Here is a 27087-nt window from a genome sequence, read left to right as displayed (position 1 = left end):
TTGTAAATATGCCAAGTGGCACTTTCCTGTGTACTTGCCTCATACAGAAAAATGGACGCTGATTTTTAAACTGGGAGAGGCCTCATTTTCAATTTGTCACAAGTTAAGAGCTATGGAGTGCTTCCTTTCCACTCTATGTACAGTGTGGTGCTAGGAGTGATGACCTGCACACTACACACTGATCTCTCTCTTCCCTACGTGCAATTATAGGATGCCCCACAAGAGGGCTCTTCATTTGACTGATGTACAGCTGTGTGGTTTCATGCTTTTGTGCTGAGGCAAGAGCCTCCTTGAGCAGGAACAGGAGTAGCTAACTGCTACTCCAAAAGCAGGCACCGGTGAGGGTCATAACCTCACCAAACAGGTGTGTTTTCAGCACTGTGTATGCGCTGTAATTTGACTGTTTTTCAGCCATACGGACGCCAGAACCATTGAGAGAAGTGCTCCACTGACAGAGGACAGTTCGGGGACTGTTTAGGGCTGAAAACAGGGCAAAACCAATAAATACAACGTGCTGAATTTATTGTTTTTGGGCAGGAATCAAAGGGTTTATGCCAATGGAAGTGAGTTCCAACAGGGGAATTGGTTTCGCGCAAGTTTTGGGGCTGTTATGCTCCCGAAATTGGCCAAAACAGGCGGTATCTAGCGGGATACAGTTAAAGGATTCCCAGGACTCTTCTTTGTAATTTACCCTCTCAAAATATAAAGAAACACCGAAAGGGGCACAAATTTAAAGTCCTACACGTTATCTACGTCTGCTCAGGGCGTTCTAGCTTCCGAGCCGTGTGCGTAGTTAAGTGTTAATTCCCGTCGTAGGTTCCTTTTGCAAAGTACTCTTTCTCTCTCTGTGTGTCTAAAGTAAAGTAAAGAATTTCGGGTGAAAGCCAAAGCCTACCGCCCCACGGGCCGGTTTCAAGGTTCCATTGCCGGAATATCCATCACTTTTTCCTCAAGAAGTGAGCCTCGGTTGTTTTGGGTAAAGACACAGAGTAGAGGAACGCAGGATTACACTATGGCTGACAAAGGGAAGGGCATTATGGAAGAGGGTTCCTCTTTGAAGGACAGACAGGAAATTCCTATGGTGTTTGAGATTGACGAGAGCTCACAGCCACGTCAATCTATACCTCTTGTTGATGTGAATGTCCCTCCAGTAGTACAAGGATTTATGATTGGGTAACCTGACGTTTAGGACTCAAATTAGTTGCCGCGGTGAATGTGTTTTCGCAGCTGGTGCAGAACCCAAGGCTTATGGAGTTCTTGCAAGCGCCACCAGTGCTACAACAAAATAGGCAACCTACACCGCGTACAGAGCTTGTTGAGACTCAAGCCCAAGTACTTCATGCGTCTCAGCAGGATAGGGAACACTCACATGTTGCGGAGTCAGGGGCTCCAAAACAGGTTCCTCCCGTCCTCGAACAGGTGGCTAGAACACCTATTCCACATGTTATGCGAGTTCAGCTCGCCACCTTTCAGAGCCTACATGCTGTTTTGAATGGACAAGGAACTCGATACCAGGCAATGCACCCACTTTTTCCACCACCCACTGTACATCCTGGGTATTTTGGGGGTGGATCTATGTTCCAAAGTATGGCTAATTATACGCTTGAAGTCAGCCGTACATGCAAGGAACAGTGTTTGGGGTATGCAAGGCATGATGCCAAACCCCATGTATGGTAGCATCGGCATGCAACAGGGTTTTTAGAGCAACCAGGGCCAGTTTGAGGTGCCACAGAGTCATTTTGGCATGGCTTGTTTTTTTGGACAACAGCCAGATATGGCACCTTTGATGCAAAATGTTAATGGCCAAGATGTGCCGATGATGCTTACTACAGTGCCCATGTTGCAGACCATTCCTTATCACAATCTGGGGGCACTGTAAAAGCCAAAAGCTTACAAAGAAGGTGGTACAGCTGTAAAGTTCAACACTTTCAGTGGCTTCGAGGATAAAGCAAAGGCTCTCACTTTCCTCCAGCAGTTTGATACAGCTTATGCAGGAGGGAATTTTACAAAGGCCTCTAAGGTCAGGAAAGCTGCCACTTTCTTAAAGGACAATGCGCTTACACGGTGAACGACATTGTTAATGCAAGGACAGACACCCGCCACTTGGGTCTACTTCAAGCAAATATTTGCATCTGATTGGCTGTCAAATGAATTTGAAGCCGACGTCGTGACAGATTGGCACCAACTTACTTCGGCTACATGCAAGAGCTTGCTGGAGTACAATCGGAGGTTTTGTAAAGCACTACTCTGGGCTGCCTAAAGGGCTTCGCGACTACTGTACCAAGAACACAGTGGCTACCCTCACCCAGCTCATGGAAGTTGCTAATACTGGTCTTGCCTTGTTGAAAGGAGAGGATAGTGGGTTTCCGAGCAACGAGAAAGGAGGGCAGCAAAAGAAAAATTCAACGAAGAAGCCCTTTGTGAAAATGGCTCCTGAAGCGTCACAGGGGTCAGAAAAGGCCACCAAAGACAAGGATTCATTCGGGACTTTTGGAGCGCATGCAAAGAAACAAAAAAGGAAGCCTTTTGTGCGCAAGTCGCTCGAAGAAAAGAAGGTCCTAAGGGCTGAAAAAAAATGCTTTATATGCGAGCAGCCTGGTCACTTTGCTACAAATTGTCCCCAAAGGACAAGACAAACTGACTCAGATGATAAAGAGGACCAGAATGGCAGAAAGGCAAGAAGCCTAAACCCACGGCAGGTTTGGTGCCAGATATGGTGGGTGATAGGCCCAGTATAGATGCCAGTGACTCATGCAGGGCATGGGTAAAGTTAGGGATCAGACGGCACTCATCTTCTTTGATCCAGGTGCCAAAGCAAACTTTATCTCACCAGAGTTAGCTATGAAGCTGGACAATAGAGCTGAAGGAATGGGGTACACAGCAGATGCAGGGTTGGCATGTCATGGCCACTCGGAGTGTGTTACTCCCATTATTGGAAAGCTGCGTCTGCATATTCAGTCATATATGTACACACATAAAAAATTTATACCATGCCATCGGAAGGGTGAGATCCGTTACTTGGAATTCCGTGGATGTTCAGAGTACATGGTGTGTTGGATGCCTTCGGCAAGACGATCACCCTTCAGCAAGACGATCACCCTTCAGCATAGGGGCAAAACTCATGTTTTGGTTGTAAAGCTCAAAGGGGAGTCTGTCTCTATTGTATCTGCTTCCGCTATCACTTCTGTAATAAAGAATCATCTTTCTGTGTACTTGATTTTTGCACAGGATGTCTCAGATAATTGTCAATCAAATTTATCTTTGTTAGATAAAGAAAGGTCAGCATTTTTGCAAGAGTTTAGTGCTGATTCATTACCGTCGCAATTGCCACCAGAGAGACCTGAGGATCATCGGATAGATTTGGAGCCAGGGTGTAGCCCACCAAATAGACCTCCCTACAGGATTAGCGCGGCACAACAGAAAGAGATTATGGGCCAGGTTGAGGAGTTATTAGAGAAGGGGCTGATTCAGCCTAGTTCTTCACATTTTTGCTCCCCAGTGCTCCTAGTGCAGAAAAAGGATGGCTCATGGCGCATGTGTATTGATTACCGTGCGTTGAACAAGAATACGTCAAGAATAGGTTTCCTATTCCTAGGATTGATGATATTCTCGATCGTTTGGAGGGTGCTGCAATTTTCAGCAGGATAGACCTTAAAAGTGGGTACCATCCGATTCGTATAAGACCAGAGGATGTGCACAAGACTGGTTCAGAACGACATTTGGTCTTTATGAGTTCTTAGTGATGCCGTTTGGGCTAACAAATGCTCTTGCCATGTTCAACAGAATGATGGACCGGATTTTCTGCTCGCATCAAACAGTTTGTTAGGACGTTCTTCGATGACATAATAGTCTATTAGAAGAATGAAGAGGAGCATAGGCGTCACTTGACCATTGTGTTCGAAGAGCTGTGCAGTCACAGGCTACTTGTCAATCCTTGGCCACATAGTCTCAAAGAATGGTGTTAGAATGGATCCCGCAAAGGTCGAAGCTACTAAGACATTGCCAGACTTGAAGACTGTGCACCACGTCAGAAGCTTCTTGGGATTGTGTTCCTACTATAGAAGGTTTATCATGAATTTTGCAGAGATAGCATCACCTCTTCACGCTTTGCAAAAGAAAGAGATCACACCCAGAAAGAGATTTCAGCTGTTAGTCTCTTAAAGGAAAAGTTGACTTCAGACCCAGTAATTGTTTTGCCAGATCTCAGGAAATCATTTGTGTCTAGTGTGACGCATGTGGCAATAGCATCGGAGCAGTGCTAATGCAAGGTGGACGGGTAGTAGCTTATGAAAGCCGAATTTTACAAGGGCCAGAGAAGACCATGCAAGTCTATGAGAAAGAGCTCTTGGCCGTGATTTATGTGCTTTCTAGCTGGAAGCACTACCTCTTAGGTGCTGATTTTGTTGTCCAAACGTACCATCAGACCTTGCGATACTTCTTGACACAGTCAAAGCTATTCGAAAAGCATATGCGATGGGCAAACATTCTTTCTATGTTCCACTTCCAGATTATGCATGTGGAAGGCAAGAAGAATGTTGTGGCTGATGCGTTATCAAGGAAGCCACAAATTTCAGCTGTGTCAATTCCTTATCATCATGAGCTGGATGACATGAAGGAACGGTATGCTACTGATGAAGATTTTGCAAGGATCTTTGAACAGTTGCAAGAGGGGCAACATCATGAGCATTAGCTCCTCAAAGATGGTTTTATGATGATGCATGGCAAACTTTGTGTCACTAGGCCATTGCGACATAAGGTCATGGAAGAGTCATGTCCCACCGTATGCAGGGCATCGTGGTATTGATGCGACAGTTAAAGCGGTAGAGACATTTTTCTATTGGCCTACCTTGAGGAGAGATGTGGATGCCTTTGTGCGAGCATGCATGATTTGCCAAAAGGTCAAGTTTGACAGGCAAAAGGCACCAGGGTTGTTACAACTACTGCCGATTCCGGATAAGCCATGGGAAAGCATTGCTATGGACTTTATCTTTGATCTTCCAAGAACGCCAACAGGGAATAATGGTATATGGACCATTATCTGCAGGTTCAGCAAGCAAGCCCATTTTATCCGTGTTAGGAAGAACATAAAATCTGACTAGATGGCACGCTTGTTCATGTACAATGTGTTGAAGTACCATGGTATGCCACAATCGATTGTGAGTGATCGTGATCCTTGCATGACAAGTTTGTTTTGGAGAGGATTGTTTGAGAACATGGGCACTACGCTCAAGTTCTCGTCTTCGTTTCATCCACAGATTCATGGACAGTCTGAAGAGGCTAATTCTATTGTCTTAGATCTGTTGAAATGCTATGTGTCAGATGATAAGGGCAAGTGGGAACAGTATTTGCCTATGCTTGAGTATGCGTACAACAATTCGGTGCAGTCGTCCACAGGCAAGGCACCTTTTGAGATCGTTGAAGGCGGCAAAAAGGTTCCTCACATCCTGCATACAAAGGACAAGATCTTTGAGGCAGATCGATATGTTGAAAACATGGATGAAATGTATAAGAAAATTAAAGCTGCCTTGGAGAAGACTCAGGCAAAACTAGAAAAAGGCTGTTGATCGTCACCGGCGTGAATTGCTGTTATCACCTGGAGATTGGGTTCTATTAAGGTTCGAAAGGCAAGGTTAAAGAAGATGAAGGGCAAGGAACAGCTGTTTCCTAAGCTCATCATGCGTTACTATGGCCCTTTTCAAGTACTTGACAAGATCAGCGATGTGGCTTACAGGCTGAAATTGCATGATGCGTGGAAGATTCATAATGTGTACTATGTGAGTCTTCTAAGACCCTTTGTGGGTGATGTGCCAAAGGATAGGCCAGATGAGGATCAGCCAGAAGTTGAGTAACTTGATGAGATCCTGGTACCTGAGCAAGTTTTGGCACATAAGGACAGAAAAGTTAAAGGACAGGTTGCAAGACGCTATTTGGTGAAGTTCAAGAACTATCCGCCTATGGATGCAAAGTGGATGGAAGAGCATGAATTGTTAGAGTCACCAAATGTATTGCAGCTTTACCTTGAAGCCTTTGGGTTACAACCTACTTAAGCCCCAACCCAATGTGTGCAAAGGAGGGGTAATGATAGGGCTAGCACATCAAATGTACATATGAATTCAGTGTAATAGATGGAAATGACAAAAGTATGGAGGTCAAATTAAGTCATTTGTATCTATGTGTTACGACCTTTCTTGCGGATACATGCGATGATAAAAGAGTGCTAACAACACAAGATCATCAGTGGCGTGTATTTATGGTATGCAATCGAGGACGTTTGCGATTTCAAGAGGGGGGGTTATGTCACGGACGTGGCAACTCTTAACTATGTCACGAGGACGTGGCAATTGCTAACCTTAGTTGTTGGTTTCTTTCCAATGATTTTTGTTTTATTTTTGAGACCCTCTTTTTGAAGTTGCAAATGGTCGGACATTGTATGGCCAATGTGAACGGTAGTTTCACCCATAGACGGGAAGTTGGTCGGCACTGGAATTCGTATAGTAAGAGGATGTCTAGGCTCAATCCCAAGTCATGTAGGTCCCCCCGTCGCACTTAGCAAGTTGGTGGATACTAGGAAGTGAACTCAATAAAGACAAAGTCAAGGTGGGATCACCAACAGAAAGTATCCAACAGTTGGACCACATTGCACTTTTGGATGCAGTCCCAATGAGTTGACAACTCTGCCGCGAAGTCAACTGGGCAACCAGTCAGGATATTTTTAGGCGACAACCCCGAAACGGGAAAATGCTTGTAAATGTGCCAAGTGGCACTTTCCTGTGTACTTGCCTCGTACAAAAAAATGGGCGTTGATTTTTAAGCTGGGAGAGGCCTCATTTTGCAATTTGTCACAAGTTAAGAGCTATGGAATGCTTCCTTTCCACTCTATGTACAGTGTGGTGCTAGGAGTGATGACCTGCACACTACACACTGCTCTCTCTCTCCCCTCCGTGCAGTTATGTGATGCCCCACAAGAGGGCTCTTCATTTGACTGATGTACAGTTATGTGGTTTCATACTTTGTGTTGAGGCAAGAGCCTCCTTGAGCAGGAACAGGAGTAGCTAACTGCTACTCCAAAAGCAGGCCCCGGTGAGGTCATAACCTCACCAAACAGGTACGTTTTCAGCGCTGTGTATGCGCTGTAATTTGACTATTTTTCAGCCATACGGATGCCAGAACCATTGGGAGCAGTGCCCCACTGACAGAGGACAGTTCGGGGACTGTTTAGGGCTGGAAACAGGGCAAACACCAGTAAATACAGCATGCTAAATGTACTGTTTTTGGGCAGGAATCAGAGGGTTTATGCCAGTGGAAGTGAGTTCTAGCAGGGGAATTGGTTTCGCGCAAGTTTTGGGGCTGTTACGCTGCCGAAATATGGCCAAAACAGGCGGTATCTAGCGGGATACAGTTAAAAGATTCCCAGGACTCTTCTTTGTAATTTACCCTCTCAAAGTATAAAGAAATACCAAAAGGGGCGCCAATTTTGGGGCCTACATGTTGTCGGCGTCTGCTCGGGGCATTCTAGCTTCCGAGCCGTGTGTGTACTTAAGTGTTTATTCCCGTCGCAGGTTCCTTTTGCAGTGTACTCTTTCTCTCTCTGTGTGTCTAGAGTAAAGTAAAGAATTTCGAGTGAAAGCCAAAGCCTACCGCCCCACGGGCCGGTTTCACCTTGCCTTTCCTTTTCCTTAACTTGGCCTTTTCAACAAAAGTACCCAATCACCAAGTGTAAATACAAGTTCACGATGGTGACGAACAACAGCTTTCTTTTGCTTAGCCAAAGTCTCCTCAAGAGCAATCTTTACCTTCCTGTATGTTTCATCCATATCTTGCACATATTTGTCTGCCTCAAATATCTTGTCCTTAGTTTGCAAAATGGGTGGGACTTTCTTCCCTCCTTCCACTATCTCAAATGGTTGCTTGCCTGTTGATGCATGTACAGTGTTATTGTAAGCATATTCAACCATGGTGTCCCCAAGTTGCCTTGTGCTCTGACACATAACATTTGAGCAAATCTAGGACAATAGAATTTGCCTCTTCTGACTGTCCATCGGTTTGTGGATGAAATAAAGATGAGAACTTTAGCGTAGTGACCATGTTCTCAAACAATGCCTTCCAGAAAAGACTCGTCATACGTGGATCCTTGTCGTTGACAAAAGACTGAGGCATTCCGTGATACTTAAAGATATTGCTCATGAATATCTTGACCATGTGTTCTGGCTTTATCTTCTTCCTAACATGAAAGAAATGGGTCTGCTTATTGAACCTACGACTGATAGTCCAAATCCCATCATTGCCTCTTTGAGTTCTTGAAAGATCAAAGATAAAGTCCATCGCTATGCTTTCCCATGGCCAATCAAGGACCGACAATGGCTACACAATCCCGGTTGCTTTTGCCTATCAAATTTGACTTTTTGGCATACTAAGCACGATCTTACAAATGTGTCAACATCTTGACATAAAGCTGGCCAATAGAAGAATGCCTCAGCCCCTTTCATTGTCGCATCAATTCCACGATGCCCGGCATATGGTGGAGCGTGACTTTCCATCAAAACTTTCCATGCATCATGAGAAAGTCATTCTTAAGCATTTAGTGTTCATGATGTTGCCCATCAACAAGTTGATCATAAATCCTCGCAAAATCTGAATCTTCAACATATTGTGTCTTCATTTCGTCTAGTTTACAATGGTACGGAATTGACACTGCTAAAATTTGGGGCTTTTGTGACAACGCATCAACCACTACGTTCTTTTTCCCTTCCACATGCACAATCTGAAAATAGAACATTGACAAGATGTTTGTCCATTGCATGTGTTTCTCAGACAACTTCGTTTGTGTGAGAAAGTATCGCAAGGTTTGATGATTTATATACCTAGATGAATCCAGGATATACCCAGATTCACCCTTGAAGGAAAGTGCAGGGTATAGACTCATGGTAGTCACCCACGAGACAATATAACCATCAGCTCCATCATGCATAGTATTGACTAAATACCACGACATCCCCACTAACGTCGTCAGTGCCCAATAGTGGGTGTAGAACTAGGTACAAACATATGCTCCCAAACACAACACACACCACACGCACACACACACACATGAGCATACATCAACACAAAGTTCAGAGTGCTGAGTTTCTGTCATGACTTCGGAGATCAAGGGCAGACTCAGCCATAATGAAGCCTAGCACTAAGAGAAGCGTATCGCAAGGTTTGATGATTTGTTTGAACAAGAAAATCAGCCCCTAGCAAATAGTGTTTCCAACTAGTGAGAACTACTCGATCATTCTGCATTAGAATTGCACCAAGACTATGGCCACATGCATCACATTGAACCACAAAAGGTTTCAAAAGATCAGGCAAAATGATTACCAGGTTTGAAGTAGGCTTCTCTTTCAAGTGTTTGAAGGCTAGAATTTCCTTGGCTGTCCACTTGAAAGTGACTCCTTTCCCTTGTAGTGCATGGAGTGGAGAAGTAGTCTCAGTAAAATTTTGGATGAACCTCCTGTAAAAGGCACATAAGCCTAGAAAGCTTCGAATGTCATGTACAGACTTCAAGTCTGGCCATGACTTGATTGCTTCCACTTTGGCGGTGATCCATGCGTACCCCATCCTTTGAAACAATGCACTCAATGTGCTTCCACTTTGGCGGGATCCATGCGTACCCCATCCTTTGGAACAATGGGCTCAAGGAAGTGCATCTCTTCCAAAAAGAATTCGCTCTTCTTCGCATTAATGAGTAGCCTGTTCTTGCGTAGCTCATTGCAAACTGCGGTCAAGTGATCCCTATGCTCCTTTTTAGACTTTGAATGGACAATCACATCACCAAAGAATGTACCCACCATAGTGACACGAAACACCGTTTCTTGCCCCAAGAAACGGAATGGAAGAAGAAACGAAGTTTCTTGAGTGAAAAAGTTTCCCAAAACAAGTTGAGGGCAGATGTCTAATGTTCCAAGACTCACATTCTTGAGAATCAATAGTTCCATTAGATGACTATGTTTGGCTTGGCTCAATGGATTGCTGATCTTTATGTTTATGAACCCTATCTTTTTGAATTGCGGTGATCTATGGGTTTGAAGACTAGACATGTTATGGCTCTTGAGTCTTTACTTATGACTTGGTCACTTTTTGCTTAGTTTTTTGACATTGAGTAGTATCATGTATGGCCATCTTTTTATGACATTGAAAACTGTCTTGGTTTGAACTTTGCAGACCTTCTTCAAATTTTAAAGTGGTCATTGGTAGACCCTAGGTTGAAGGTTCTAAGTTTTTGTTATATAAATTCTGAAGTTTTGTATAATATGATCAATGACTTATCTTTCTAGGCTTCTTGTTTTACGTATTAGATTAAAAAACCTCGTTTCTTAACCGTTTCGACCTTGGTCGAAACTCTGAAACTCCGATTTTTCCGTTTTAGTTTCTGCCGTTTCCGTTTCGGGTTGTCACTATGGTACCCACGAAATTTCTCTGTGGTCTAAATATTCTTTCCATCATTCTATTGAATGTGGCAGGAGCATTTGTGAGACTGAATGGCATGACAAGAAACTCATAAAGACCAAATATTGTCTTGAATGCAGTCTTATGGACATCTTCTGGCCTAATGCGTATTTGATGGTACCCACTCTTTAGGTCTATCCTTGTAAACAGTGACGCTTCTTGAAGCCCATCAAGAATGTCATCTATCCTTGATATGGGGAACTTGTCACGAGGACGTGGCAATTGTTAACTATGTCACGAGGACGTCGCAACTGTTAACTATGTCACGAGGACGTGGCAACTGCTAACCTTAGTTGTTGGTTTCTTCCAATGATTTTTGTTTAATTTTTGAGACCCTCTTTTTGAAGTTGCAAATGGTCAGACATTGTATGGCCAGTGCGAACGCTAGTTTCACCCGCAGACCAGAAGTTGGTCGGCACTAGAATTCATGTAGTAAAAGGATGTCTAGGCTTAGTTCAAGATCATGTAGGTCCCCCCGCCGCACTTAGCAAGCTTGGTCGATGCTAGGAAGTGAACTCAATAAAGGCACAATGCTAAGGTGGGGTCACCAAAGGAAAGTACCCGACAGCTGGGCTACATTGCATTTTTGGATGCGGTCCCAGTGGGGATAGATGGTCAGATGACCAGTGGGAGTCCAAACGGAAGCATCCCTTAAAATTTAGGGAACTGCTATTTTGGACCATAAAATCAGTTCGCGTCATTACCTCCGGAATGAGAAGGGGAACCTTTTAGGACTCTGCTGCAAAGTCAACTTGGCAACCAGTCGGGAGATTTTTAAGCGGCAAGCCCGAAATGGGAAGCTGTGTGTAAATGTGCCAAGTGGCACATTTTGTTGCACTTTCCTCTTGCAACAAGAAGGGGCGCTCGATTTCTACTTGGGAGAGCTTCATTTGCAAGCTTGTCACAGGATAAGAGCTATTGACTGCAAGCTTTCCCTCTCATGTACAGTGTAGTGCAAGAAGTCATGTCTTGCACACCTTACACTGCTCTCTCTCTCTCTCTCTCTCTCTCTCTCTCTCTCTCTCTCTCTCTCTCCTACGTGCAGTAATGTGATGCCCCTCGAGAGGGCTTTTCATTTGACCTATGTACAGTTGTGTGGTCATATGCATTTTTGCTGAGGCAAGAGCATCTCTGAGCAAGAATAGGAGTAGCTAATTGTTGCTCCGGTGAAGCTCCAAAAGCAGGCACCGGTGAGGGTGATAACCTCACCATACAGGTGCGTTTTCAGCGCTGGTTATCTGCTGAATTTGAACTGTTTTTCAGCCATACGGATGCCAAAACCATCAGGAACAGTGCCCCATTGTTAAAGGACAATTCAAGGACTGTTTAGGGCTGAAAACAGGGCCAAAATCAGTAAATACAGCGAGCTGTATTTACTGTTTTTGGGCAGAAAACAAAGGGTTTATGTCAGTGGAAGTGAGCTCCAGCAGGGAATTGGTTTTGGGCAAGTTTTGGGGCTGTTATGCTCCGGAATTTTTGCCAGAACAAGTGTTATCTAGCTCGATATAGGTAAAGATTCCCAAAGCTCACCTTTTGTAATTTACCCTCTTAAAGAATAAAGAAATACCGAAAGGGGCGCCAATTTTGGGGCCAACCGGTTGTCGGCGTCTGCTCAGAGCATTCTAGCTTCCGAGTCGTGTGTGTCCTCTAAGTGATAATTCCGTTACAGGTTCCTTCTGCAAAGGTTTTTCTATGTGAAAGTCTAAAGTAAAGTAAAGAATTCGGGTGAAAGCCATAGCCTACCGCCTTACGGGCCGGTTTCAAAACCTGTTCTTGATGGTATTCTTATTCAAAGCGCAGTAGTCAATGTGTTGCTAAATTGGCTTTATTTGACAGAAAAATAATTCTGAATGAATTATTGGATTTATAAGTGAGAGGGTTTTCTCGCTTGGAACACCAAGAAAATAATTTTAAATGAATTATTGGAATTTTAAGTGAGAGGGTTTTTCTCACTGGAGACATCGAGTACAGAGTATTCCTAGTGCGTCATTGAAAGTAATGACGGGAGCACTCAGAACGGGAATATTTGTAAGGCCACCAGGAACGGGTACTTCTGATGCGTCACATCGGATGGGTGACAGGGAGCATCGGAAAGAAGTATCCGACCATCCGGGAACGGACATCTCTGATGCGTCATAGGATGGGTGACATAGAGCATCGTGAAGGGGATTGTACCGTAAGTTCGATAGGAAAGGACTAGATGATGGGTATTCCTCATGCGTCACAAGGTGGGTGACGGGTGCATCGGAAAGGGGATATCCATAGTCGAGAGGAAATCCGAACTAGCAAGAGGAATACACGTAAAGACACAAGCACAAGAATAAAGATGGGTTCTGAGAAGCTTTTCTTAAAAAGCGGAAAATTTGAACGAGTTTTTCGGGAAGAGCAAACGCTTTCCCGCAAGGAATCTATGTCTGCATTACATTTTTGCATGTGGTTGCATCCAGGGACGCCTGGGAAGTGTTGTGAAAAACATTGTTTTAAACTTATAAGGTTTTATTGAGTTTTTGGGCAGGTTCAGACCAATTTTAAAATATGTAGACCGTCCACTTAATAAGTGGGCAGCCACTTAGAAAATAAAGCAACAAAACCAGCCAGCGAATTCTCTTTCCCTATTTCGGGTAGGAAAAAAAAAAAAAAAAAACGGCCGCGATCTCTACGCGAGCAGCTATTCGTGCCGTGGTCAAGGAGCTATAAAAGCACCACATGCCCTCACTGAAAAGAGGTTGCCAGCGCCAGCAAGAGAAGACTCTGGCGTCAGAAGACGCGAGAGATCGCGAGACTACAAAGCACGGAAGTCGCTTTTCTCGCGCAAGAGCGACAGGTATCTATTGTGGATTCACCATACGAATTGTTGTCGCGTGTTTGTGTGTGTGTTTGCAGGTACTTCATCGCGAAGGAGAAGCGAGAAGGCTTCGGCCTACGCTTGGGAATTCCGGGAACGGAATTTGGAAATTGTCTATGGAGTCTCAACTCCGAGTACAGACGGAAAAGGGATTGAGAGCTCGTCTCTCGGATTTCCCTTACGGGAAGGAACGACCATCGAGTCAGAGAATTAGAACGGAGGGGTTTTCTCTGGTTCTTGTGCTTGTAAAAGAGATTCTCCCTAATAAAGAATTCTCTTTAAGGGGGGGACCAACCCATCTTCTGGTCCCCAATACTGTGTCGATCTTCTCTCTCTCTCTCTCTCTCTCTCTCTCTATATATATATATATATATATATATCTATATATATATATATATATATATATATATATATATATATATATATATATATATCCTCTGGCTTCAACAATAAGTGATAAATCCTATTTATCCGAATGTATTTTATATTGTTATGCGCTCCCGTTTGTGACACAATGCACATGCGCCATAAACCATCCTTCTTTTGCACTAAGAGTACAAGCAAACAAAAAGGCGATGAACTGGGCTCAATCAGCCCCTTCTCTAAAAGCTCGTTGACTTGACTCATAATCTCTTTATGTTGGGTTGCATTAACCCTGTACAGTGGTCTATTCGGTGGACTAGAACCTGGCACAAGATCTATAGTATGATCCTCAAGTCTCTGAGGAGACAACTCCCCTGGCAAAGAGTCCGAAAAAAAATCACTGAAACCACTCAGGAAAGTTGATCTATCTTTATCTAAGGTAGACAAATTAGATACACTTCAAGGTACCAAGGTGGAGTGAGCATCTTATACAATTGCTCATCATTGGTTTGTTGCAAATTGAGAGACAACCATCAATCATCAAGCAATCTCACAACTTAGCGTTGATCACATGACGATTATATAAGCAAGGACACGACGGCATACTAAGATTATGCATCGAGCTATCCGAAAAAGCGATATATCTGAAGCAAGCTCATGTACAAACTATGGGTATTCACAATGCCAAAACGCTAACATATGAGAGACTGATGCTATTTGGAGTGAGTGCATTAGCCTCACATGCAGAAAAGCGCACACGACTATGTCAGCTCGTGTGATGTTTATGCAATCAACAAGCCAATTGAGCATGCTACATTGTTCAGGATAGCACCAACATGAAAGTGGGCAAAGTACATTGTGGAGTACTTAGATCAAGGAGTTTTACCAGAAAACTTGAGCAAAGCCAGATTACGCTCGATTCAACAAGAAGCGGAAAACTATGCTATCGTCGAAAACTACTTTTATTGGAAAGAAGTGGTTGACAACTTAAGGATTTGCGTTGCAGAACATGAGTATCTGCCCATTCTTGAGCAAGCACACGCCGGGGTCCAGCTGGAGCACCGAGCGCTGCACAATTCCGTGACATCTATGTTTGGCTGGCCACCAACCAAATTTGGGACAAGTCCTCCACTTGGCTTTGGCTTCTTTCCTTTATGATCTGACTTGTCATCCTTATCCTATGACATCTTTTAGGGCCATTCAGTGGCAAAATGTCCCTCCTCTTCACAAATGAAACATTTCTTGGCCTTTCCTTTCTTCAAAAGATTTGCTAGAAAATTGCCTTTTCAGTCCTTGTCCTCGCCCGGAAGAAGGTATAGACTGCTTCTTGGGCGTGTCAGCTTCATCAGTGGAGGGTTTCTTTGTGGGAGGCACAAAAGGCTTTGCTGCAGCATTGTCCTTGGCTTGAAACTGTTTGCTTGGGACCCTTTTTTGTTGCTATTAAATCCATCGGAGTCTCCTTTCGACAGATTGTTGGCCACTCTCGCATTCTCAATTAACCGTGCAAAATAACCAGGATATGAAGTAGGTCACAGAATTCAATACTCCCTTGACCATTCACAAACGGTTCCTATCCAGTTAAAGCAAATTTCTTGGGATCAATAGACACCGCTGGTTGCTCAATCACATGGGCTTTCCCTTGAGCATCACAAGACCTCTGTGCATTGAAATCTCCTTTTCCTGCAACGGCTCAATCATGCCCTATGTCGGAGCCTAAAAACCCTGTGTAGAAGCGTGTAAATCTTGTGTAGAAGCCTATACAAACTCCTATATCCTTGGATTGTTGACAATCTGCTGAAAAATTTCCATGCAGCTACGCGGTTGAGGTCTAAACAACCTATCCTCTGCTTGAAGAGTTGAAGGAACTTTCTCTGTGCCATGTGAGGAAGATCCTCTTCAGGTACTTGGTCTCTCTTCTCTGCCATATTGACAAGCTCTATGTTGCTTTCACCCACAACAATCCATGCTGCACTTTTTGAAGAAAAAGTGACTATCTCGTCGATGGAACCATATAATTGGCCAATACACAGTAGAGGGCGGAATTCATTTACTTGTTAACTTTACATTGAGCATTGAGAAGAAAAGAGAACACAGATGCATCCAGCAACTAGCCAAAGATTGGCGCCCCTTTCGGTATTTCTTTCTTCAATTAAGAACAGACGATCCGAACACATAGATCAAAGTACTGTACAGAAAATCCAGCAAAACGCCCTGACAGTGCCACGTGGCACCTGTACGGATTTCCGTAATTTGCGCTGGCAGTTTTTGGGGCCAGATGCTTTTGAGTTTGAAGCTTTTCATGTAACTGCTTTTCATAGGCCAAGGCCCTTTAACTTTGTGCCATGGGTTCATTCTCCGACACGCTTTCGGGTGAAGGTGCAGAGCGTGGAGTACCAGCTTGTACAGAGTTGAAGCAATATAAAGAAATACCTAAAGAGGCGCCAAGGTTTAGGGCCAGTGCTCTCTTGGGGTGGAACTCCGCCATTCCTTGTCTTGTGTCGTGTATCTCTTTTAGTTCAACTGTTATTTGAAGTGCTTCAAGTTGTTCAGTCTATTCTTTTTCTGTTGGCATGTGGTGCCCGTCTTGTGACAGTGATATCAGAGCTTCAAGTGTGTGCTTTTCTGAAAGCAAGGTGGCGCTTCCAAAGTTCACTCGAAATTTTATTAAAGAAGAATCTCCATGTGCCGACCCCGGACTTATTAGTGACTCCCACCCTTACTTCATCATGCATCAGGCGCGCTCCTGTCTTCATCGCTCTGACTTGCAGGGCATAAGCCATGAAGATCACTTGCAAGAGAAGGATCAAAGATTTTTCAAGCCACTTTTTTTTTCTCAAAGGCAGTGTGGTGGATGTCTATAGCTACCAAGCCACACACTCCAAGGACTTGGCAAGCGTTCAAGAAAATTTTTGTCCAAAGTTACATGCTTTCTGACATCTTTCTTTGGAGTGCAGCTTCTGGCAAAACGGGGTATCCTGAAATGCTTGCCACGGATACCCTAGCAGATTACGACTTGAAATTTTTTTAACATCTCTCCCCAAGTGTCTCTTCTTGAACCGATAACCTTGGGACTACCATCATCACCACAGGAAGACTATCTGCCGAGACTGGTTTCGACTATTCAAGAGTTTATGGACCATGCTCCGGTCGGCTACAACCTTATGGAAGAAATCTAACCCTAATCTTGGTGTAGGTTTCACGACGGAAAGCCAGTCGTCTTTTCGAGCTCGACTTACGTCAAGATTGCTTTTTAAGTTTGAACTTTGTTTGAGAATCTGTTTGAGAACTTGTTTGGTGATCCTATTTGGAATTTGTTTGAAATGGATGGTATCTATTTTGAACCTGTTTTGGTGCCAATTTGAATTGTCTAACTCAAATTTTAATATTGGTTTCGATGATTGGTGATTTTACTCCCGTGTAGAGTAGTGAGAATGTTGTTTTGGTATTGTCTGAACCTCAGAACGACATAGCCGGGATGTCTAGGGAGTGTTTTGTTGTATGCTTGAAAACCTCGGAACGACGCAGACAAGATGTCTGGGGAGCGTTACATTGTATGTTGGAAAACCTCCAAACGACGCAGAGAGGATGTCTAGGGAGCATTTGGTTGTATGCTTGAACCTCCAAGCGACGCAGGCTGCGGTCTAGGGAGCGTTTGGTAGTACCAGTCCCTAAGCTCATTGCTCGGACCTTTTAAGGTTATTTGCGGGGGGAATGACGAGGTAGTCGTTGAGTAGCTTCATACTGCAGACCATCTATCTCAAGGGAGTGCTAAGCGGCGTTGTTCGTTGTGTTTTGTAACATGCATATATGAGCATACTGAATATTCCTTATTGGATGAAGTTTTTTTGAGAAGCCAACGACCCAAGATATCAAGAGCTCCAATCTGGAATGAGACTCCTTATAGGATGAGATGTTTCTGGCAAGCCAACAACCCAGGATATCAAGAGCTCCAATTTGGAATGAGAAAACTGATTGTCCCTCAGAATGACCCTCGAAAATCTTTTGAGCTAACTTAACTTGTTTTGCAGATATACGGTGATTGCGAACAATGACTTTCCTGTAAAAAGGGGGGATGTCACAAACTGCTAACGTGTCAAGCCACTGAAGAATGGAGCCAACCTGCAGATCCCGGTCGAGGAGCCTAAACCCTAATTGAAGAAGCAACAAAAGAAGAGGCAGCAACGAAAGAAGTTTACCAACTTGTAAAGTCTTGCTGAGTGGCCTAATTTTAAAGAAGAGTTCCCACCAACTTACCGGACAATTGCCACGTCATCAGCATGTCAACGCGTAAGTTGCTGATGACGTGGCAATTGTACGAATGCCCACAAAACGCGTTGACATGCTGACGTGGCAGACTGTATGGACAATCCCGCAAAACGCGTTGATAGTGCCACGTGGCACCTATACGGATTTCCGTAATTTGCACTGGCAGCTCTTTACACCAGCTTTTGGCACTAGATGCTTTTGAGTTTGAAGCTTTTCATAGGCCAAGGGCCTTTAAATTTGTGCCATAGGCTCATTCTCTAACACACTTCCGGGTGAAGGTGCAGAGCGTAGACTACCAGGTTGTACTCAATTGAAGCAATATAAAGAAATACCTGAAGCAAAGGCTTGGAGGCAGTGCTCTCGTGGGGTGGAACTTCGCCACTCCTCGTCTTCTGTCGTGCATCTCTTTTGGTTAAGTTATTATTTGAAGTGCTTAAAGTTGTTTAGTCTGTTCTTTTTCCATTGGCATGACAGCCGTCGGATGTGGCTGCCAGACATAGTGTAAATACATCCCAATAGGAGCATACAAGATGAGTCGGGAGATGCATGAGAACGACAGAGCTAATGATGGTCAAAAACCAGGGTTTAAACGCTTGTTTTTAAGTGTAAAGTTTAAAACATTTTTAAACTGGGGCCAAATTTAATAAACTTAAAAAATACTCAAACATAGCGTGAGAAAACTGGAACAGCCAGCGTAGAAACTTTTGCTCTCTCTCTCTCTCTCTCTCTCTCTCTCTCTCTCTCTCTCTCTCTCTCTCTCTCTCTCTTCATTTTGGCCTTTTGAAGACGTTCATATATCATTTCATTTCTCTCTCTCTCTCTCTCTCTCTCTCTCTCTCTCTCTCTCTCTCTCTCTCTCTCTCTCTCTCTCTCTCTCTCTCTCTCTCTCTCTCATGCAACGCCAGATGGCCAAATTTCCTCAGAAGGCTACAAGAAGGGGTAGCACTACCATTTGGTGGTGCTTTGTAGCAGATTACACACACATGTAATCCTCCTCTCTCAGCTCTTAGTTCAGCCCTCTTTCTCTCTTCTCAACGATTGCCTGCTCTAGTGTCCGTGAAGGGCACACGGAGGCCACGAAGCGCGCAGCAAAAGTGTAGGACAGCCCATAGAGCTTGTATGCATCCCTACGAGCAAATGGCATCACTAAAAACTCATAGACCAAATGTCGTTCTAAACACAGTCTTGTCCACATCTTGGCCTAATACGAATCTGACGGTATTCACTCTTGAGATCTATCCTGCTAAAAATTGCCGCATCCTCTAAGCGATCAAGAATATCATCAATCCTTGGAATAGGAAACCTATTCTTGATGGTATTCTTATTCAATGCATGGTAATCAATGCATGCGCCAAGAACCATCTTGCTTTTGCACTAAGAGCACTGGAGAGCAAAAGGGTGAAGAACTAGGTTGAATCAACCGTTTTTATAACAGCTCCTCTATCATAATCTCTTCTGTTGGGCCGCACTAACCCTGTATAGAGGCCTATTTGGTGGGCTACAACCTGGCACCAAATCTATGGCATGATTCTCAGGCCTCTTCGGCAGTAACTGTGACGATAACGAATAAAAAAAGCAGTCATTGAACTCTCGCAAGAAAGCTTACCTTTCTTTATCTAACAAAGTTAAATTTGATTGATGATTATCTCAAACATCGCGTAGAAAACTCAAGTACCTAGAAAGATGTCTTTTAATCACAAAAGTGATAGCAGAAGCTGATAATAGAGATAGACCCTCCTTTTAGCTTTACATCCAAGATATGAGTATTGCCCTTATGCTGCAAGGTGACCTTTTTATTGAAAGCATCTAACACTCCATGTACTCGGAACATCCATGGGATTCCCAACAAAACATCGCACCCTTCCAATGGCATGATATAAAACTCTTTTGTAACTTGGATGTGTAGATAGTGGTGGCCATGAACTATCGCCAACATCGCACACTACAGCAATAGCCTGTCTACCCTATTAGAAAAGGGTTGATTCAACCTAGTTCTTCACCCTTTTGCTCTCCAATGCTCTTGGTGGAGAAGAAAGATGGATGTGTAGACAACAGTGGTGGCCGTGAACTTTCGCCAACCTCACACACTATAGCAATAGCCTATTTACCTTGTTAGAAAAAGGGTTGATTCAACCTAGTTCTTCACCCTTTCCTCCAGTACCATCAAGATCAAATTTCCTATTGATGACATTCTTGATCGCTTGGAGGGAGCAATTTTCAATAGGATAGATCTTAAGAGTGGATAAAATCAGATTCATATTAGGCCAGAGGATGCGCACAAGACCGCATTTAGAACGACATTTGGTCTATATGAGTTTCTAATGATGCCATTAGGTCTTACAAATATTCCTACTACATTCAATAGGATGATGGATAGGATTTTCCGTCCACATCAAAAGTTTGTTGGCACATTCTTTGATGACATGATAGTCTATTCAGAGAATGAAGACGAGCATAGGCATCATTTGACCATTGTGTTTGAAGAGTTACGCAGTAATATGTTGCTCATCAACAGCAAGAAAAGTGAATTCTTTGACACTCTACACTAACAATTTTTCCCTCCTTTCGCTTTTCGCTTTTGGCTATGGTTTTGCTTGCATTTTTCTGTTCTGTTGGCATGTTTACGTTTGTGTGCATGTGCATGTACGCTGCCTGTCTGTCTGTGTGATTTCTTTTTCTTTTGTGATTGTTGTTTATTCCCTTTATCTAATGTGGTTTTGGGTTTTGATGTCCGCTGATTTTAAGGATGTGTGTGTTGACCATATCTTTCCCCTCCCACTTTTTCCCTTTCACACTGCTTAGGAAGCATGTTTATCTGCCTTCACAGCTTGTGGAGTGGTCACCTGTAGCCCTCTTGATTGCTGCCAAGTATGGCTGGGACATGACCTATACCTGCTTCTCTTATCAGTGCCAGACATTGTTTTTCCTCTCTCCTCTTTGCATTTTTGACTTCTCAATGCTCCTTTGGAGATGCTATACGAAGGATTGCGGTTTTCTGCTTGCGATTGTAATGTTAACCACAAGCATTTGGGAGGTCTTTGAGCGTTCTGCCAAATGTTCAACAGTGCCATCTACTTCTTTACACTCAAGTGCCAGGGCTCTCCCCTTTTATGATGTCTTTCACATGTTCAACGGCACCATCTCCTTGTCCTGGATTTCCAATTTGATTATTCTTATTATTAAGTTTTCCCCGACCTATTTGCCTTTGGGGTCAGTAATACAGACAAATCCAAGTTCTATTTTTCCCACAAAAGAGAGAGAGAGAGAGAGAGAGAGAGAGAGAGAGAGAGAGAGACTTACAGAGTTTTCTTCATCCGTATCTGTTTTAAAAACATAGTACAGTGGGGCCAGCACCTCATTCATACCTTGCACGTAGCGAATTCCAGGGTTCAGCTTTGAAAAGATAAAGAGAACCCTTTTCATTGCCTCCTGTCAATGAAAGGAGTACTTGGTTTGATGCATATAAAATGCAAACTGACAAGCCAACAAAAAGAGCAGGACTAATTGACAATAGATACTACAAAGGCACTAACAAGAAAAACAACTCAGTGATTCACATGCCTGGTTGTCCACAGAGGCTGCTGAATCCCCACAGAAGAAATGCATGTCAGGATGAGTTCTTTTCACATCCCGGTCGATCTGCTCACAGACCTCAGAATCCTGCTTGGAGAATCAGCCACTACGTGATAACAAGCACATACTCTTTCAAGAGTGACTTAAGATCAGCTGTATTTTCTGCGAAGGGCCTGAATCAAGAGCAAGCATTCAGTTCGAGGTCAGAGGTACAAACCAGGAAAAATTGATGCCAGATACTGGTCTTTCCAAGGCTCAAAGGATGATCGTCTTGAGTGATGTCATGCCTAGGCAGCAGGCCCTGAGAGTCCCTTACAGAAATATCCAGAGCGTTGTCCTCCTTCCTCCTGGTAATCTCAGACTATCAAACGGAAGCAAAAACTAAGTGTTGGCAACAGGAACAAGGATGGGAAACCACTGCTTCATGCGAAGGCTTACTGGAGTCACAAGTAGTTCCTCCTTAAACGATGCATATTCAGCCCGCTTTTTATCCAGCTCTATGCCCCAATCGTCCCGGCTTTTTGGTAAGTATCGAAGAAGTAGCTTTCAGAATGAGTCAGAAAATATGATTAAATAAGAACCAGAAACACACTGAAATGAGCCAGAAGCCACCATGACTTGAGAACATACCTTCCATGTTATTGCTCGTATACTGCCAGAATCAGGTATTCCTTCTGATGCCAGCCGCTGCAGCTCTGCTATCTGAATCAACTTCTTAGAAAGCTGAAAACATATAGAATGGATTAGGCCCATGTATCTTCTCAGACCCAAATCAAACTTGCAGGAACCTGTTCCATGCTTTAGGACACAATAATCACAGGTATAGAATGAAAGCAGCAGGTTATACCTAGATGAATCCATGTCACATGCACATCTAACCCTATATGCATGTGGACAAGCTGTAACTTCTATTTCTAGGGTTTAGGACAGCCTAGGAAGTGTTCTCGCAACCTTGTAACCCTGTATGCAAGACGTGCATGTCCAGGCACTTAGTAGCTGCATATCCTCTGATTGCACAACCCATTAGCACTAGCATCAGTACCCAGAACCCAGCATAAGCATTTCCACCGCATAAACCCGTTTTTCCCAAACTGCATGTGAACCACCTTCTGCAATCAAATTATTAATAAAGTGACTTTTCATTTTCCTGGTCGTGGGGCTATTGGGGAGCCTGCTCGACCCAAATTGTTGCACCTATATAAGGAGCCCATCAGCGTTTTCAGCCAGCAGCGTTTTTGTCTTTCCCTGGCATACCGCCGTAGTACTCCAACAGATCCGACTTCCCTTCGTCGCGGTCAATTGTTCTATCGCGGCCAAGACGACAAAACAGTTTTCAGCCAGCAGTTCATCTAGCGTTTTTCAGTTTTCAGCCATCGTCGTCGCCCACGACGGCCGATCAGTCCGTAGTGTCACAAGATGGGCACCACGTGCCAATAGAAAAGAACAGACTGAACAGACTTTTAACACTTCAATAACAACTGAACTGAAAGAGAGAGACGACACGCGACACGGAGTGGCGGAATTCCACCCCCGAGAGTATTGGCCCCAAATCTTGGCGCCCCTTTCGGTATTTCTTTATATTGCATCAACACAGTACAAGCCGGTACTCCAGACTCTGCACCTTCTCCAAGAAGCATGCCAGAGAATGAGCCCTAACCTCATATTTAAAGGCCCTTGGCCTAAAAAGAAATTACAGTGAAAAGCCTTCAAACTTAAAAGCATCTCGTCCAAAAAGCAATGCCAAAAGTTGCCACCGTAAATCACGGAAATCCATACAACCTGCCACGTCATTAGCCAACATAAATCACGAAAATCCACCTGTTGCCCTTAGGGTTAGGGTTTCTGCAATTTTAGGCTTAGGGTTTCTAGAATTAGGGTTTGCAAGTTTTAGGGTTAGGGTTTCAACAATTAGGGTTTCTAGCAGAAATTAGGGTTTAGGCCCCTCGGCCACATCTGTAAGTTGGCTCCATTCTTTAGGCTTTGACACGTCAGCAGCTTGTTACATCTCCCCTTCTTGAAAGGGAGTAATCGTCGCGATTACAGCATATTTGCAAAACAACTCAAGTTAGCTCAAAAATTTCCGAGGGTCATTCCGAGGGACATTCTGAGGGACAATCAATTTGCTCTTTTTATTAAGGAGTTAGCTTCTCCTTTCTGCTCTTTTGATCAAGGAGTTAGCTTCTCCTTTCGGTTGTTTTGATCAAGGAGTTAGCTTCTCCTTTCTGCTTTTTTGATCAAGGAGTTAGCTTCTCCTTTCGTCCATATCGGAACTCTTGATATTCCGGCATAGTAAAATTAGCCATCACACCCAGACCGTACTGATCTTCCACGGGTGTCTTGATGCACTAAAATTACATACCCAGGCAATCTCATCCTATTAGGAATATTCAGTAGTTGGCACATCACAATGCAACACAAATGCTTACATATGCATGTTACAAGACATAGAAACATAAAGCCGCCGATGAACACTCCCCCCGCAAATAACTATCCAGGTCTAGGCCATGAGCTGTTCAACGACTCCCTCATCACTCCTCCCGCAAATAACCTAAAAAGGTCCGGGCCATGAGATATAGAGGCCTTTTACAACCAAACGCCCCCCAGACCGCAGCCTGCGTTGTTTGGAGGTGCTAAGAGTAACCATTGCTCAGACTTCTTAATACTCCCCCCGTAAATAACCACAAGGGTCCGGGCCATGAGTAACAACAACAATACTCCCCCTGTAAATAACCACAAGGGTCCGGGCCATGAGTAGCAACAACAATACTCCCACCGTAAATAACCACAAGGGTCCACGCCATGAATAACAACAACAATACTCTCCCCGTAAATAACCACAAGGATCCGGGCCATGAGTAAAAAACAACACTTTTCAATCATTCAATACTCCCCCCGCAAATAACCACAAGGGTCCGGGCCATGAGTATGAACAAGCACTCTCGAAACATCTTTTCTCACTACTCCACCTGGGAGTAAAATCACCAATCATTGAAACCATTATTAAAACCAGAGTCAAACAATTCAAATCGGCACCAAAACAGGTTCAAAACAGATACCATCCATTTCAAACAAATTCCAAACAGGATCACCAAACAAGTTCTCAAATAGATTTCAACTTAAAAAGCAATCTCGACATCAGCGAGCTCGAAAGTCGACTGACTTTCCATCTTGAAACCTGCACCAAAAATTAGGGTTAGGTTCCTTCCATGAGGTCGTAGCCGAGCACAACATGGTCCATCAGCTCCTGGACAGACAGTGTTTCTTTGGCGGCGATGGTAGTCCCAAGAGATAGCAATCACACCGAACCTCCAAGGTCATCTGCTCGTGAAGAGACATCTACTGAGAAATGTCGAGAAATTTCAAGTTATAATTTGCTAGGGTTTCCATGGCAAGCATTTCAAGATACCCACTCTGCCAGAAGTTGCACTCCGAAGGAAGATGTCAGAAACCATATAACTTCGGGCAAAGAAAAATTCTTGAAAGCTTGCCAAGTACTTGGAGTATGCTGCTTGGTAGTTGTAGACATCAACATCTGCATGGCACTGCTTCTGAGGAAAAACAGTGACTTGAAACAAATCTGGATCCTTCTCTTACAAGTGATCTTAATTGGCTTATGCCCTCTAAGACACTGCGATGAAGACGGGAGCGCGCCCAATGCGAGATGAAGTAAGGGTGGGAGTGGCTAATAAGTCCGGGTTGGAGCCCGAAGATCCCTCAAATAAAATTGCAATAAGCTCTGTCTGCTCTTTTGTAGGACCGGTATGCTTTCAGAAAAGCACACGCCTGATGCTCTGATACCACTGTCACAAGATGGGCACCACGTGCCAATAGAAAAGAACAAAATGAACAAACTTTTAACACTTCAATAACAACTAAACTGAAAGAGAGAGACGACACGCGACACGAAGTGGCGGAATTCCACCCCCGAGAGTATTGGCCCCAAACCTTGGCGCCCCTTTCGGTATTTCTTTATCAACACAATACAAGCCGGTACTCCAGACTCTGCACCTTCTCCAGGAAGCATGCAAGAGAATGAGCCCTAACCTCATATTTAAAGGCCCTTGGCCTAAAAAATAATACAGTGAAAAGCCTTCAAACTTAAAAGCATCTGGTCCAAAAAGCAATGCCAAAAGCTGCCATCGTAAATCACAGAAATCCGTACAGCCTGCCACGTCATCAACCAACGTAAATCATGGAAATCTGCCTACTACCCTTAGGGCTAGGGTTAGGGTTTCTGCAGTTTTAGGTTTAGGATTTCGAGAATTAGGGTTTGCAAGTTTTAGGGTTAGGGTTTCAACAGTTAGGGTTTCTAGCAAAAATTAGAGTTTAGGCCCCTCGGCCACAACTGTAAGTTGGCTCCATTCTTTAGGCTTTGACACGTCAGCAGTTTGTTACACGTAGCCTCGCCGCACTTGCAGATCCCCATAAGCACAGTGATTCCAGTTTTCAGCCACAAGCATCAAGAGCATTTTCAAATTTCAGCCCTTGGCCTCGTCATCGTCGTCGTCAAGCATCACAGCCTTTAGAACCATTGTACCATACTTTGTGCAATCTAAAGCAAATACCTCTCTAGCAATAGAGAGGGGGGCCCTTGGAGGGGGGTTTGGTGTTGGGTTAAAGGCCCTAAATGAGCCCCTTTATGTACATTTTTATATTTCGTTCAGGTTCATTTTTAAAGTCACTTATAATAAAAGTGGGAAGGCCACAAAACCACTTATCTGGGTTTTCTCAAATCGTACGAGCTCTCTCTCTCTCTCTCCCTGCTTTCGATCTGCAACGCTAAGTCTTCTTGCACTCACGCTTGGCTCCACCGAGCCCAAACCTGCACTCCTTCACCTCACATATCTCCCGATAGCCTCTCTTTCGCGCTTTCAACTTGTATCAGAGTCCTAGGGTCCGAAACAGGACCTGCGCAGGCTGCTAGACAACAAGCTGTATTGCTTTCCCGCGACGATTTTCACTTCCATCGCGAAGCTCCTTGCTTTTGGGATCAAGGGGGTCACCGAAACATCCCAAAACAGACTGTTTTTAGGTCAAAACAGGTGATTTACAGGTTATTGCAGGTTATAACAACAATACGCAAGTGTACTAAATTTATGGGATCACATGTATTGATGTTTACTGCGAGGATTTGAGTAAAAAGCTGAGTGCAGGTGATTTAAATCGTTTGTTCAGCTGAAAATTCAGATTTGGACTGTTTCATGTAAAGAAACTGTGATCTTTTGCATGCAAAGTCTTGTTGTTGCTCCTATTTGCTGAAACTTTCAACCTATTGCATCTATCTTGTATACCCACTTGTGGTTGAGTTAAGATGGTTGCTACCTCTTCCGCATCTGACACCAAAAGTTTGATGGAAATCAAACGGTTTGATGGTCAAGGTTTCGACCTTTGGCAAGAACACATGCAAGGTATCATTTTCTTGAAGGATTGTGAAAATGCATTGGAAGAGAATAAACCGCAAGGTTTGTGTGTATTAGAGTGGGCCAGGTTGAATAAGAAGGCCATGGCCTACATGAAAATGGCTATCAATGATGACATTTTGACGGACATCA

General features: G+C 43.8%; 1 protein-coding gene across 2 annotated transcripts in view; it reads right to left on the bottom strand.

Annotated features, from left to right (window-relative positions):
- Nucleotides 1–27087, bottom strand: part of LOC147417985 (uncharacterized) — a 52681-nt gene that overhangs the window by 5854 nt on the left and 19740 nt on the right. For both annotated transcript variants that reach the window (XM_086507384.1, XM_086507383.1), the window contains exons 2-6: nucleotides 22166–22258; nucleotides 21974–22078; nucleotides 21753–21896; nucleotides 21524–21622; nucleotides 21263–21391 (exon numbers count right to left, since the gene is read on the bottom strand). In XM_086507384.1, the coding sequence (XP_086363510.1) occupies nucleotides 21263–21391; nucleotides 21524–21622; nucleotides 21753–21896; nucleotides 21974–22078; nucleotides 22166–22258 (570 nt within the window). The remainder of the gene's footprint in view (nucleotides 1–21262; nucleotides 21392–21523; nucleotides 21623–21752; nucleotides 21897–21973; nucleotides 22079–22165; nucleotides 22259–27087) is intronic.

This window comes from Adiantum capillus-veneris, chromosome 30 (assembly GCF_014529385.1).
Source record: "Adiantum capillus-veneris isolate H3 chromosome 30, ASM1452938v2, whole genome shotgun sequence".
Classification (NCBI taxonomy): Eukaryota; Viridiplantae; Streptophyta; class Polypodiopsida; order Polypodiales; family Pteridaceae; genus Adiantum; species Adiantum capillus-veneris.
Note: the sequence above shows the minus strand (reverse complement) of the source record. Positions and strands in the feature narration are given on the sequence as shown.